Below are 14,431 nucleotides of genomic sequence, written 5' to 3' on the forward strand. Positions count from 1 at the left end.
GCTCTGTCGCTCTGTGCCATACAGTGTACTGAGTAGCACTGTATTCCTTCTAGTAGCTCTGGTACTCCTTTACCGGCTAATGTAGAGTATTGACTTGTACAGTATGCTCTGGACTTACTTTGCTACTCCGTACTATGTTTTGCAGTGTGCTGAGTAGTACAGAATACCATGAAGCAGCTCTTTTACTCTGTAACGTTTAATTCAGTTTCCTGACTTAGTACATTACACCTTCTGGTCGCTCTGCATCATCTAATGCAATGTGCTGACTACTACAGAATACCTTCTCTTATCTCTCTAACTCTGTATTTTCCAGTGCTGTATACTGGCTGGTACTGTATCTCTTCTAGTCGTGCTCCTACTCTGTGCCATCTAATGCACGGTACTGACTAGCACATCACACTTCTATTAGCTCTGTTACTCCCTACCTTGTGGTGCAGTGTACTGACTAGTACAGTGTGGCTTCGAGGGTCTCTGTTACTCAGTAACATTGAATAAAGTGCACTGACTAGTACAGTACACCTTCTGGCAGTTCTCTTACTCTGTACCATCTAATGCAGTGTACTAACTAGTACTGTATACCTTGGAGGCGCTTTAGTGTAGTGAGCGGTCTAGTGCCGCGCGCTTTAGTGTAGTGAGCAGTCTAGTGCCGCACTCTCTAGCACAGCATGCTCCTTCCAGATGTGGTGTGAATTAATCATATGTAAAACAGAAGCAGTAATTACAGCCTTTCTTTGTGTCATTAAATCTCTAATTCTGAATCTCTTCTCTGCAGTGACGGTGACTCTGGATCCTGACACGGCTCATCCTCGGCTCCTCCTGTCTGAGGGGGGGCGACATGTGAGACGGACGGACACAGAACAGCGCCTGCCGGACACCCCCAAGAGATTCACCCACTACACCTGTGTGCTGGGGAGCGAGGGGTTCACCTCCGGCAGACATTACTGGGAGGTGCAGCTGCTGCAGGAGGGGTGGGGGTGGTGTGTGGGGGTCGCAGCAGAGTCTGTGAACAGGAAGGGAGAGATCACATGGTCACCTGAGGGGGGAGTCTGGGCTGTAGGGGTGGGGCTTACTGGTCAGTACTGGGCTCTCACTTCCCCTCTGACCCCTCTGCCCCCTCGTGAGAAACCCCTGAAGCTGGGGGTGTATCTGGACTACGAGGGGGGGCGGTTGTCCCTGTACAGTGCTGACTCCATGGAGCTTCTCTACTCCTTCCCGCAGGCCCCCTTCACACAGAGGCTCTTCCCGATCTTCAGTCTCGGTCTCGGTCTCGGTCTTGGGGGAGGAATGGAGCTGCGGCTGGTGTGAGCCCCCCTCCCTCCCCCTCATCCACAGTTTAAAATCCAACATTCCAAAGGACCTCCTTCACAATGACCCTCTCACCTGTTTCCATGACAACCAGAAGCCTCACGTGAAACTATGTATCTCTTTTCCTTGTACATTTTTAAAACAAGTGCAGACAGTGTTTGCCTTGTGAATCTTGCACCTGAAATCATGTAACATATGATAAAGTCTCTGCAGAATTAAACAAGCATTGGCATAGCCAACAGGTCTCGCCTTTAGGAGCTTGTAAGTGTTTAGGTATGTTGTAGAGCAGTGTGGCTGCTGTGCTCCGTACTGCAAATGTGGTGTCTAGTTCAGTGACATGGGGCAGTGGCATGGTGTGGTGTGTTGTTATAAGGTGTGTGTTGGTGGGATGCATGTGGGTAGTGTGCTGGGGTGCATGTGGGTGGCATGTGCATCTTTACAACAAAAATCCCCAATTGTAATTAGATTAATAATGCATGTCTATAAACTATTGAAAGGGCAATAAGGGTAAATGTAATATGCATGGCCCCATGGACCAATCTAACATGTTTATAATAGTAAAATATCGATTGAAAACAACAAAACTACCGGCCTGTCGTTAACTCTTACGTTTACTGTTTGTGTTTCCAAATTGTTAAATCCCTAACCACATCGCTTGGCGGCAATTTCCCAGAACACACAGTCACTCATTGCAATGATCTAGCAACTTTTTTTTTTTAAATCTCCGAAATTTACTGTTCCCTGTAAAGAACAATAAATACACCAAATTCTACCCCCCAAAATAAGACTCTGGACTCACCCACCGTTTGCCTCACAAACGCCCCCTCCCCATTACCAGATAAACTCTTCCAACACTTTTTATTAAAGTGAAATCTAGTTCCACTGTAGACCCCACACATCCCCACATACTCCTTCAAGGACACAGCCACTAGCTACAACTTCATTCTCACTCCCGCAGGAACCTTAATCGCCAAAATTACATTTACATTTTTATTGTCGCCTGAAAACCTCTGCACTCACAAGGAAATGTTCTTTGCAGCAGGCATCTTAATCCTCTGTGAAACTTTAGCATCACTGGAAACAGCCACTAGATAAAACTCCGATCTCTCTCCCGCAGACACATTATTTGCCAAGGTTAACTTTACATTTTTATTGTCGCCTGAAAACCTCTGAACATACAAGGAAATGTTCTTTGCAGCAGGCATCTTAGTCCTCTGCAAACCTTTAGCTTGAGTGGAAACAGCCACTGGAGAAAACTCCGATCTGTCTCCTGCAGGAACATTAATTTACAAAGTTACCTTTACATTTTTATTATTGCCTGAAAACCTACAGACACACAAAAACATGTTATTTGCAGCAGGCATCTTAATCCTCTGTGATCCTTTAGCAGCAGTGGAAACAACCACAAGATAAAACTTCCATTTCCGTCCTGCAGGAACCTTAATCGCCAATGTTACCTTTACATTTTTACTGTTGCCTGAAAACCCCCGAACACACAAGAGCATGTCCTTTGCAGCAGGCATCTTAATCCTCTGCGCTACTTTAGCATGAGTGGAAACAGCCACTAGATAAAACTTCCATCTCTCTCCAACAGGAACTTTAATCGCCAAAGTTACCTTTACATTAACGGTGACTTTTGAGGAATCCTCTGTTTCATAGTGAAGATAAAGATTAAAGTGTAAGAATAAATCTCCTGAAATATAAAGACTTCTCTTACAAAGCACAAAGATTTGGAGCGTGATATGTAGCAAGCCATCTTTCATGAAAAGTGAAGATTGAGGGTTGCTCAACATAGGAGCGCTGCAACTGTGCTGTGGGAGTCTTTTGCTACTGAGGTTGTTCTGGAGCTTTTTGTTCATGGGTGTTTGGTGAAGCGGAGAGACGCCTCTGCCTAGCTACGAAGATTGTGTACTTTGTCGAGCAAAAGAAAGAGGCACATGATATTGTTGTGACTGGTCCATTTTATGAAAGCTTATGGAAGATTGCAGTGTTTTTGAACATCTACAGTTATCAGAAGTCCGCTTGAAACACGGCGCATGTCTTTGTCAGTTTTGAAAATATACAAAACATTGTTAATTGCTCGGTTGTGTTGGACTTGGCCCTTTTCCCAGAAATTTTTCGCTTTTCTAGGAAACCACATGTTTAAATGCAAAGATTGAATGTGTGCAGACTGAGTTTCCCCATTTTAAAAATGTAATTTAAAATTGATGCCAAAGCTGTGTGGTAGCGCCGTTTGACTGAGCTAGGTTGACAGTCTAGTGGTTATTTCCCAGCAGCCCCAGCTTTTGGAGGGAAGCCTGGCACCCAGGGTGCTCTACCCCTCCCCCTAGGCCAGTTAGAGCCAGTTTCCCCAGACGCTTCTAGAAGCTTCTGGCACTGTCTGGAAGGTGGGGTGAGGGGCGTATAAAGGGCGGAGCTGGGTTGCCATGCAGTCAGTCAGAGGGAGGACCAGGGAGAGAGGGGACCTGCTGCCAGGGGTTACCGCCACATAGGCCTGTGTGCTGGGCCCTGAGCCTACCTACCCCCCCCTCTACTGTCCCCAGGGCGAGGGAAAGCTATAGTTGTGGCAACTCAGACCTGGAAAAGCCTCCGCAGGAGTTTTGGGCGGTAGGGTTAGTCAGGGACCTATGCCTCTGAAAGTGACAGGGCTTAGGTGCTGCCTTTCAAGTGAGTGAGGGATCCTGAACTGCCCACTGATCTGGCCCGGCGAGAGGAAAACCCAGGGACGACAGGCAGAGACTACTTAGTCCGCCTGCAGCCACCAACGCAACTTCCCCCCCTCAAGAAACCCTCAATCAAGGGGCAGGACCCAGAGAGCGCTATTTACAAGCTGCCCCGGGAAGGAGAGCGCTATTTACAAGCTGCCCCTGGAAGGAGAGCGCTATATCCTATCTGCCCCTGGAAGGAGAGCGCTAGATTTGGTGAGCGCTATCTTGGAAGTGACTGTGCACTGCCCCTAAATCTGGTGGGACCGCCTAGCGCCTGCAAAGCGCTATACCTCGTGGCCCAAAGGAGGTGAGGAGCGTGTGGCCAGGGAGAGCTGGGCGGTGAAAGATATATCGGGAGCCTACCCCGTATTGCCCCCGTAAGAGGAAACTGACGACAATCACCGCCGCGACCCGAGGTGCTGCTGAGGGCCGCCGCGCTGCCTGCGGCGACCCGGAAACTGAAGTCAGAAGGCGGGACCTGCCTCCCCTGACCGGGAAGAAGCCAGGTGAGAGCCTACCCCGCGCTGGTGCATCAGCAAGGGGGCGGTGATGTCTGCAGCCTTGCGGAGGCTGCCTTGAAGTCCGGAGAGGCTGCGGCTTCCGATGGGGCTCTCCTGCACTGAAGAGAGCCCCGCGTTTGCAGAAGAGGTCCGGAAAGAGCAGGGGACAGTCGAGTCACACCTCGGTGCCTGCCCCCCTGCCAAAAGAGTGACGGAGAATGCTGCCCGGGTGGAGGACGGAGAAGCCGCCACCAGAGACGTCTGCAGCCTCACGGAGTCGGTCTCGAAGTCCCGGGTCCCAGGAGGGGGCCCGGGTGAAGCCAGCAGAAGCGGAGGACACCCTCAAGATCCCCGGTGAGTGGGGGCCCGTCAAAGGAGGAGGGGGGGGAGAAGTGGGGCACAGTGTCGGTGTCCGCCCCCGTGGGGCCTCCCCCGAAGACACCGGGAGTGTCTGCCGGCCCAGATTCCTCAGCTGCCCCGACTGGCAGTGGGCAGCTGCAACGAGCCGACCTCATTGCTCAGGAGCCCCGTGAGGCTCCCCCACGGACAGGGCCAAAGGGCCCCAGGGGCTACTCAGCGACGCCGCAGTGGCGGGTCGCTGCATCGCTCAAGGCATCTTTGAGCCTCGGGCCCGGATGGGGGCCTACACCGCCCCAGTGTTGTCTTGAAAGGGGGGCCTCCCCCATGACAGTACTGTCAGGGACCAACAACTCGCTGGGGAGTGCCGTTATTCATCGGAATGTGGTGCCCATGATTGATGTCCCTGCCGATGGGGTTATACTGAGGCCTAAGGACCCTATCCCCGTGTTTAGGATGCGAAGGGGTTCTTTTCCCTAGGGCCATAGCGTTGGTATTTTGCCTCAGGGACTTCTGCGGTTAGTGTTCTGCCGCAGGAACTCTGCCTAATTTTTGTGTCCACAGGGTTGGGCTCGAGGGTAATGACGTTACATATGTTGAAACGCCCTATTGAAAGCGCTAATGTATTGCTATGTGCAGCGCTAGGTCTAAATGCCATGCTCTGAGCGCTATTGCCTTGCTATGTGCAGAGATATGGTAAATGCATGTTTTAGAGCGCGATTGCCTTGCTATGTGCAGCGCTATGTTAAAAGGCTATGGTTTGAAGCGCTAATGCATTGCTACGTGCAGCGCTAGGTTTCTATGCCCTATTCTGAGCGCTAATGCATTGCTACGTGCAGCGCTATGTTAAATGCCATGTTTTAAAGCGCTATTGCCTGGCTATGTGCAGCGCTATGTTAGAGGGCTCTATGTGAAGCGCTAGTAATTTGCTATGTGCAGCGCTGCGTTTAGATGCCAGGTTTTGATGAGTCAATGAACTGCCTACCTTAATTTCTGCCTCAGGCTCAGGAGTCAATCATATGGGTGATGCATAAGGGAATGCCATGATGTTTTTATTCCAGGGGTCCCGGACTATTGCTGATGTTGTGCCATGATGCTTTTCTTGCAGGGTTGCAGCTGATGGACTTATTTTTACTATCTTCTAAATCGCAATGATTCCGGCAGGGGCCCGATTGGCCCTGCCCTGTACATAATTCCCCCCTGTAAATTTGAACCGAGCGCCAGTTGGCGCAGTGTAGAGATTACCTGACACCTTGTGGTTTTAACAATACAAAAGTTATTTTTACCTAAACTGGTGTAGTGTCTCTTTTTGTAGTGTGCCTTGTGTGTTGCCTGTGTGTACTGCGTGGATGCTTTGCACATTTCCTCCGGAGTTTGGCCCGCCCGCTCTGCACCAAGCTACCCGTTTCCAACATTGGTGTTCAGCGGTGGAATAGGACTTGTGTTTGCGCAGTACCGCAGCGACCGCGGGTTGCACTGCAAACTGAGCGTTTAAAGTAGTCTCAGGTTTTGGGGAATTATTGATTTTCCTGATTGTGATTTCCTCCTGGAAGTGTATTTTAAATTGTGTCCCCTTGTTGCACTGTGGGTGGTGTGTCCCGGGTGGACCGTGCCAGGATGGGGTTAACCTACAACGAGGATGATCTTATGGAATACACGGAGCAGGAAGTAGTGGATTTCTGCAGGGAGAGAGGGATACCCCCAGTAGGCAACACACGCAGGAAGTTATTTCTCTATGAGGCCCTCAAGAGGGGGGAACCCTTGGAGATTGGTGGGGACCTGTCAGATTACCCCTCCGCATATTTAAAGGGTGGATTTAGGGGAGACCCGGAGGAGGACCTCCAGTGTAGGGAGGACTCAGAGAGTGAGGGGGCCCAGTCCATAACCCAGGAGGGGGGTGACACTGACGAGGAGGAGGAAGATGACCGGGGGGAGACGCCAGTAGCGAGGGAGGACACCAGAGTTAGGGAGTCCCGCGCTGGGTCCAGTCCCGGGGGCACGGCCCCGTCCCTTTCCCTGTCCCCAGAAGAGTGGGTAGACAGGAAGGAAGGAAGGGAGCATGAGCTGGCGCTGGAAAGGCTCAAGGTGGAGCTAGCGCGGCTGAGGGTGGAGGAGAAGAGGCTAGAGACGGAGAAGGTCCTAGCGCAGGAGAGGATGGCGGAGGCAGAGAGGGCCTTTGCCAGGGAGAGACCAGCTCGGGAGGGGAGGTTGTCCCCTGAGAGTGGTTTTTGTGGTCTGGATTCACCAGTGAGGGTGGGATCCAGTGGTGGCAGCGAGAGTGGATCCAATGTAGGGTGTCCCACTCCCAGAGCCCGGGAGACGGTGCCTGATTCCCAGGAAGAGGGGGACAGGTTAGAGTTCAGGGGCAGGGGGAAACTGTCCCACCAGTCCTGGGGGCAGTTTGCGGAGGTGTGTGGGACGGCATTGGAGGATTGGGTGGTGAGGAGTGCAGTGAATGAGTGGGAAGGGCTGTGCCAGGTAGTCATCCGGGAGCACATGCTCAGAAATTGTTCCCCCAGGTTGCGTCACCACCTGTTACAGTGCGGGTTCTCCGACCCCAGGGAGCTTGCACGGGAGGCAGACCTCTGGGTGAGGGCCAGGGTGTCTGAGAAGGCATTGGGGAGTGACCCTGAAGGGGGTGGTGCAGGGATCTTCCAACCCAGCGAGGTGGGAGAGGTGGCGAATAGCCCAGCTAGGTCCCCGGGAAGAGAGAGGGTTGTAGGGCCTCACGACCTATCCATAGGAAGGAGTGAGACTGGGAGGTGTCCCGAGGTGCCCCAACCGCAGTCTCAGGGCCTGGAGAGTTCCATAAGGGAGCCCCAGGTTGGGAGCCTAGGCTCTCCTGATGTGCCGCCCGGTGAGGGGGAGCCCCTAGTGTCAGGAGGACCCGGGGCATCTGTAATCAGAGCTCCTGAGGTCCTGGGGTTGGCCCAGTTGTAGGGTTTAGATCCTGGGCTGGGATGCCAGGTTCAGAGGTTGCCTGACCTGGCGGGTGGGACATCTGTTAACAGTGTCCCCCCGGAATTGACTTCCAGGGGTACTTCTCCAGGTGGGAGGGTGCGGAACTCTGGAAGGGGGTGCAGAGGGTGGAAGGTCTCACCTCGGGCACCGGCTCAGCCACAGGGCTTAGATCCTGGGTTGGGAGGCCAGGGATGGGTACTGCCTGACGTGGCGGGTGGGACATCTGTTAGCAGTGTCCCCCCAGAATTGTCTTCCAGGGGTGCTACTCCCGTTGGGAGGGTGCGGAACTCTGGGAGGGGGTGCAGGGGGAGGGAGGACTCGCCCCTGGCACCGGTGCAGCCTAAGGGTTTAGACCCTAGGCCGGGGAACCAGTTGCAGGGTCAAGGCCCTGGACTGGGGAGAGAGTGGTGGTCTGAGGGTGCCTCGCATGGGAGTAGGGTGAGGAACCCCAGAAGGAAAGGTAGGGGGAGGAGAGCCTCGCCCCTGATGGCTGGTCAGCCTGAGGATGCGGACCCCAGGTGGGAGGACCAGTGGCAGTTTGGAACTGCAAGGAGGAGGAGGAGAGTGGTCAACGGGTACTACGGGCCAGGGGTTACTGCCCCCCACTCTGTGAGACCGCAAGGGCCAGAGACATCTGGGTGGCCTAGGGGCCAGTCCTGGCCACAACCAGCTAGGGAACCCCCGGGTGGTGGCTCAGTCGGTCGAGGAAGGTTTGAGAGACGGAACCTTCGGGTTCCAGAGTGGAGGAGAACCTGCAGGTGCTCCTGCAGTTGCGGGCCTGCGTCCACCTTTTCTCGCCCTAAGCAGGGAAGCCCATCAAGGCATTGATCGGTCTACCCTGGCTTTTGGCTGGAAGGGGGTTGTGTTGGACTTGGCCCTTTTCCCAGAAATGTTTCGCTTTTCTAGGAAACCACATGTTTAAATGCAAAGATTGAATGTGTGCAGACTGAGTTTCCCCATTTTAAAAATGTAATTTAAAATGGATGCCAAAGCTGTGTGGTTGCGCCGTTTGACTGAGCTAGGTTGACAGTCTAGTAGTTATTTCCCAGCAGCCCCAGCTTTTGGAGGGAAGCCTGGCACCCAGGGTGCTCTACCCCTCCCCTAGGCCAGTTAGAGCCAGTTTCCCCAGACGCTTCTAGAAGCTTCTGGCACTGTCTGGAAGGTGGGGTGAGGGCGTATAAAGGGCGGAGCTGGGTTGCCATGCAGTCAGTCAGAGGGAGGACCAGGGAGAGAGGGGACCTGCTGCCAGGGGTTACCGCCACATAGGCCTGTGTGCTGGGCCCTGAGCCTACCTACCCCCCCCCTCTACTGTCCCCAGGGCGAGGGAAAGCTATAGTTGTGGCAACTCAGACCTGGAAAAGCCTCCACAGGAGTTTTGGGCGGTAGGGTTAGTCAGGGACCTATGCCTCTGAAAGTGACAGGGCTTAGGTGCTGCCTTTCAAGTGAGTGAGGGATCCTGAACTGCCCACTGATCTGGCCCGGCGAGAGGAAAACCCAGGGACGACAGGCAGAGACTACTTAGTCCGCCTGCAGCCACCAACGCAACTTCCCCCCCTCAAGAAACCCTCAATCAAGGGGCAGGACCCAGAGAGCGCTATTTACAAGCTGCCCCGGGAAGGAGAGCGCTATTTACAAGCTGCCCCTGGAAGGAGAGCGCTATATCCTAGCTGCCCCTGGAAGGAGAGCGCTAGATTTGGTGAGCGCTATCTTGGAAGAGACTGTGCACTGCCCCTAAAGCTGGTGGGACCGCCTAGCGCCTGCAGAGCGCTATACCTCGTGGCCCAAAGGAGGTGAGGAGCGTGTGGCCAGAGAGAGCTGGGCGTTGAAAGATATATCGGGAGCCTACCCCGTATTGCCCCCGTAAGAGGAAACTGACGACAATCACCGCTGCGTACCTGGGGTGCTGCTGAGGGCCGCTGCGCTGCCTGCGGCGACCCGGAAACTGAAGTCAGAAGGCGGGACCTGCCTCCCCTGACCGGGAAGAAGCCAGGCGGGAGCCTACCCCGCGCTGGTGCATCAGCAAGGGGGCGGTGATGTCTGCAGCCTTGCGGAGGCTGCCTTGAAGTCCGGCGAGGCTGCGGCAGCCGACGGGGCTCTCCTGCACTGAAGAGAGCCCCGCGTTTGCAGAAGAGGTCCGGAAAGAGCAGGGGACAGTCGAGGCACACCTCGGTGCATGCCCCCCTGCCAAAAGAGTGACAGGGAGTGCTGCCCGGGTGGAGGACGGAGAAGCCGCCACCAGAGACGTCTGCAGCCTCGCGGAGTCGGCCTCGAAGTCCCGGGTCCCAGGAGGGGGCCCGGGTGAAGCCAGCAGAAGCGGAGGACACCCTCAAGATCCCCGGTGAGTGGGGGCCCGTCAAAGGAGGAGGGGGGAGTAGCCGGGCACAGTGTCGGTGTCCGCCCCCGTGGGGCCTCCCCCGAAGACACCGGGAGTGTCTGCCGGCCCAGATTCCTCAGCTGCCCCGACTGGCAGTGGGCAGCTGCAACGAGCCGACCTCATTGCTCAGGAGCCCCGTGAGGCTCCCCCACGGACAGGGCCAAAGGGCCCCAGGGGCTACTCAGCGACGCCGCAGTGGCGGGTCACTGCATCGCTCAAGGCATCTTTGAGCCTCGGGCCCGGATGGGGGCCTACACCGCCCCAGTGTTGTCTTGAAAGGGTGGCCTCCCCCGTGACTGTACTGTCAGGGACCAACAACTCGCTGGGGAGTGCCGTTATTCATCGGAATGTGGTGCCCATGATTGATGTCCCTGCCGATGGGGTTATACTGAGGCCTAAGGACCCTATCCCCGTGTTTAGGATGCGAAGGGGTTCTTTTCCCTAGGGCCACAGTGCTGGTATTTTGCCTCAGGGACTTCTGCGGTTAGTGTTCTGCCGCAGGAACTCTGCCTAATGTTTGTGTCCACAGGGTTGGGCTTGAGGGTAATGACGTTACATATGTTGAAACGCCCTATTGAAAGCGCTAATGTATTGCTATGTGCAGCGCTAGCTCTAAATGCCATGCTCTGAGCGCTATTGCCTTGCTATGTGCAGCGCTATGGTAAATGCATGTTTTAGAGCGCGATTGCCTTGCTATGTGCAGCGCTATGTTAAAAGGCTATGGTTTGAAGCGCTAATGCATTGCTACGTGCAGCGCTAGGTTTCTATGCCCTGTTCTGAGCGCTAATGCATTGCTACGTGCAGCGCTATGTTAAATGCCATGTTTTAAAGCGCTATTGCCTGGCTATGTGCAGCGCTATGTTAGAGGGCTCTATGTGAAGCGCTAGTAATTTGCTATGTGCAGCACTGCGTTTAGATGCCAGGTTTTGATGAGTCAATGAACTGCCTACCTTAATTTCTGCCTCAGGCTCAGGAGTCAATCATATGGGTGATGCATAAGGGAATGCCATGATGTTTTTATTCCAGGGGTCCCGGACTATTGCTGATGTTGTGCTATGATGCTTTTCTTGCAGGGTTGCAGCTGATGGACTTATTTTTACTATCTTCTAAATCGCAATGATTCCGGCTGGGGCCCGATTGGCCCTGCCCTGTACATAATTCCCCCCTGTAAATTTGAACCGAGCGCCAGTTGGCGCAGTGTAGAGATTACCTGACACCTTGTGGTTTTAACAATACAAAAGTTATTTTTACCTAAACTGGTGTAGTGTCTCTTTTTGTAGTGTGCCTTGTGTGTTGCCTGTGTGTACTGTGTGGATGCTTTGCACATTTCCTCCGGAGTTTGGCCCGCCCGCTCTGCACCACGCTACCCGTTTCCAACAGTGTAAAACCTAACGCTGATTTAATTGATATATTCACAAAAATTAGTTCCCCTAAAAAAAAAACTGAATTAATGAAATTTTTAGGAATGATTGAATATTATGCCAAGTTTGTGATGGGTTTTGCTAATGCTACTGTCAATAAGAGGCAATTACTATGCAAAGGTGAGGAATTTTTGTGGTCTGATCTTGGCGAAGAAGAATTTGTTGCTATCAAAGAGAAACTGAGTCAAGCTCCTTCATTAAAGAGTTATAATCCAGCAAACAAATCCATCTTGGTTACTCATACGAGTGAAAAAGGGTTGGGAGCTGTGTTAAAACAAAGTAGTTCAAGTGGTATACAAACCATTATGTTTTTGTCAAGGAGCCTAAGAGATCCTGAAACACGATACTCTGTTGTAGAGAGGGAGGCTTTGGCAGTGTTTTGAGCAATAAAGAAACTTAAAAAATATCTTTGGGGTTTGGATTTTGATATACACACGGATCACAAACCTTTGATTGAAATTTTTAGCAAGAAAGGTTTAGATCTTGTTTCTGGCAGGATAACCAAATGGATTATTGGTTTACAAGAGTATAGTTTTGGGATTAAATATATTCCTGGAATTGAGAATGGAGTTGCGGATGTGCTTTCACGTTTAGTCTCAAGTGATAAAATGCAGGAAGATATTTCGGATAATGATGATGAATTGGTTTGTGTTGTAGATCATGATATCATTTCAGAAAAAAGATGGTCTGAAAAATTAGGCAATGATGCAACCCTGTGTGAAGTGAGGTCTTTAGTTAAAAAAGGGTGGAATAGTAGCAAGAGGGTTCAGTAACTACGAGATCATTTTGGATTGTATGGTATGAATTATCAGTGGACAATGGTTTGCTATTTCGTGGGACAAGATTGCTTCCACCCATTAGTCTTAGAAAGGAGTTGATTGATTTGGTGCATGTTTCTCACTCAGGTTTGTCTAAGAGTAAAGAAAGACTTTGTCATATTGGTGGCCTGGAATGGACAAAATGGTGGAGAGAATTATAAGAGATTGTATTCCTTGTGCTATCAGTGATAAATCTAAGTGCACTCATGTACAACCAATGGTTTTAAGAAGGCGACCTAATGGGCCTTGGCAAGACATTGCTCTTGATATAGTTGGTCCTATACATGGAAAGGAATCACAAATGTTTTTGTTAGTAGTCATTGACATGTATTCAAGGTGGCCTGAAGTTTTCTTTTTATCGGCGGTTAATTCTTGTAGTGTAATTCAATGTTTGAAGAATTTATTTTCTAGGGAAGGATTACCAATTTCAATTTTATCTGACAATGGTGTCCAACTTATTTCTAAGGAAATGGAACAATTCTTATCTTCTAGAGGGATTGTCCATAAAAATTCTTCTCTTTACCATCCCGAGGCAAACGGTATGGTTGAGAGATTCAACAAAGTTATTAAAGAAACCATTGCATTAGCCAAAAGTGTGGGTCTAGACTGGAAAAAAGAAGTCATGTTGTAAATAGAAGAGTACAGGTTGACTCCACATGCAACGACTGGGAAAACTCCCTTTTTGTTGTTTCGTGGTAGGGTACACAATACTTGTGTGGAACCTTATTGATGTCAGGACCCACGGAACAGCGCACCGCCGGCCAGGACTTTCTAAGGGCCGAGTACGTTTCCCTAACAGACTACACCTCCCGTCGGGCGTTGCGAGAGACGCAGCACGTGACTCGCGTCACGCCCGTCGAGGACGTAAGAGGGGAAAGGTCGAGACCGTCGGAGCCGATAATTCTTATATCCGGAAGCGACCAGGAAGCGCGGAGGATCGGCGACGAGACACGGAGCCAGCCCGAGCGAGAGAGGAGGAAGCGGAACGCCAGATTCACAAACCCCGAGGTAGGCGTGTCTGTGACCGAAATATTCTCTCGGCTCTGCAGTGAGCTAAACCGAGAGACGAAGTACTCTCATTCGTTGAGGAGAAGCGCCCGGAACATTTTGCTTTTGAATAGCCCCTCTGTTGGAGAGACCGGCTGGTCTCATGCAGAGGAGCGGGGACAACCTTTTGACCAAAGTCCACGTACCGTGAATACTCGCATACGAACAAGCCAGTTCGTGGAGTGTGGGAGAACCGAAGGAACTATATTCCTATGGGTACTAGATGCAGCCTGTGGGAACCTAGTATTGTGTGAATCACAAATCGTACGCCCTCAAGAGTGCTGTAACGAATGAGGGGAGTACGGTGGTGCTTAGAGAATTGCTGGCATAGTGAGTCGGGCGATCAGACAAGCCCCCACCGCCAGTCCTCATCATTGTTTCTTTTCTATTTCTATGCAGACATACGAGAGAGCGTCCAGACAGGGTGGTGATACCTCCAGTGGCTTAGAACATAAAAAGGTTACGCAAGTGGGTACATGTAACATAAGGTTCTGCAGAAATGTCCTGTTCCCTGTGCTGGCGCTAAGGCGATGCTTTATACCTCTGTTCTCCCTTTTGTATTTGTACTAGTTGCCGGAGTCCACTGGTCACTGCCTCTTGCTCTCCCATATATGTCTATGACGTACCTTCTTTTACTTTACAGGTGAGGGGGCATTTAGGTTGGCTAAACGCTGATGTTAAGATAACGCAAGTGTTTCAGTTTACTCAGACCAGGGTCTCATAGGTGTCTTGTGTTCTTTGCTTTTCAGATCTCCCTCCCTGCCGTCCCCATCCTTTCCTTCCCCCGCTCGATCACCCCAAAAGTCTGTGTACTCACACACGCCGGACTTGGGGTCATCCAGAGGTGGGCCCCCCTAGAGCATCAACACAGCCCCGGGGACATCGGAACGGAGGAACCTGACAGAATTATCGGCCCAAGAATTCTCTTATCCTCCCGGTT

The 14,431-nt window shown here is 51.9% G+C and overlaps 1 protein-coding gene across 2 annotated transcripts in view; it reads left to right on the top strand.

Moving 5' to 3' along the window:
• Window positions 1-14,431, top strand: part of LOC146839499 (E3 ubiquitin-protein ligase TRIM39-like) — a 182,531-nt gene that overhangs the window by 124,300 nt on the left and 43,800 nt on the right. The window contains exon 6 of one of the 2 annotated variants that reach the window (XM_085651540.1): window positions 773-1,889. The exons of the other annotated variant lie outside the window; for it this stretch is intronic. Within the exon in view, the coding sequence (XP_085507666.1) occupies window positions 773-1,305 (533 nt within the window). The 3' untranslated portion in view covers window positions 1,306-1,889. Of the gene's footprint in view, window positions 1-772; window positions 1,890-14,431 lie in introns of those variants that run through there. 2 annotated transcript variants of the gene reach the window in all.

This window comes from Triturus cristatus, chromosome 4_1 (assembly GCF_964204655.1).
Source record: "Triturus cristatus chromosome 4_1, aTriCri1.1, whole genome shotgun sequence".
NCBI lineage: Eukaryota > Metazoa > Chordata > Amphibia > Caudata > Salamandridae > Triturus > Triturus cristatus.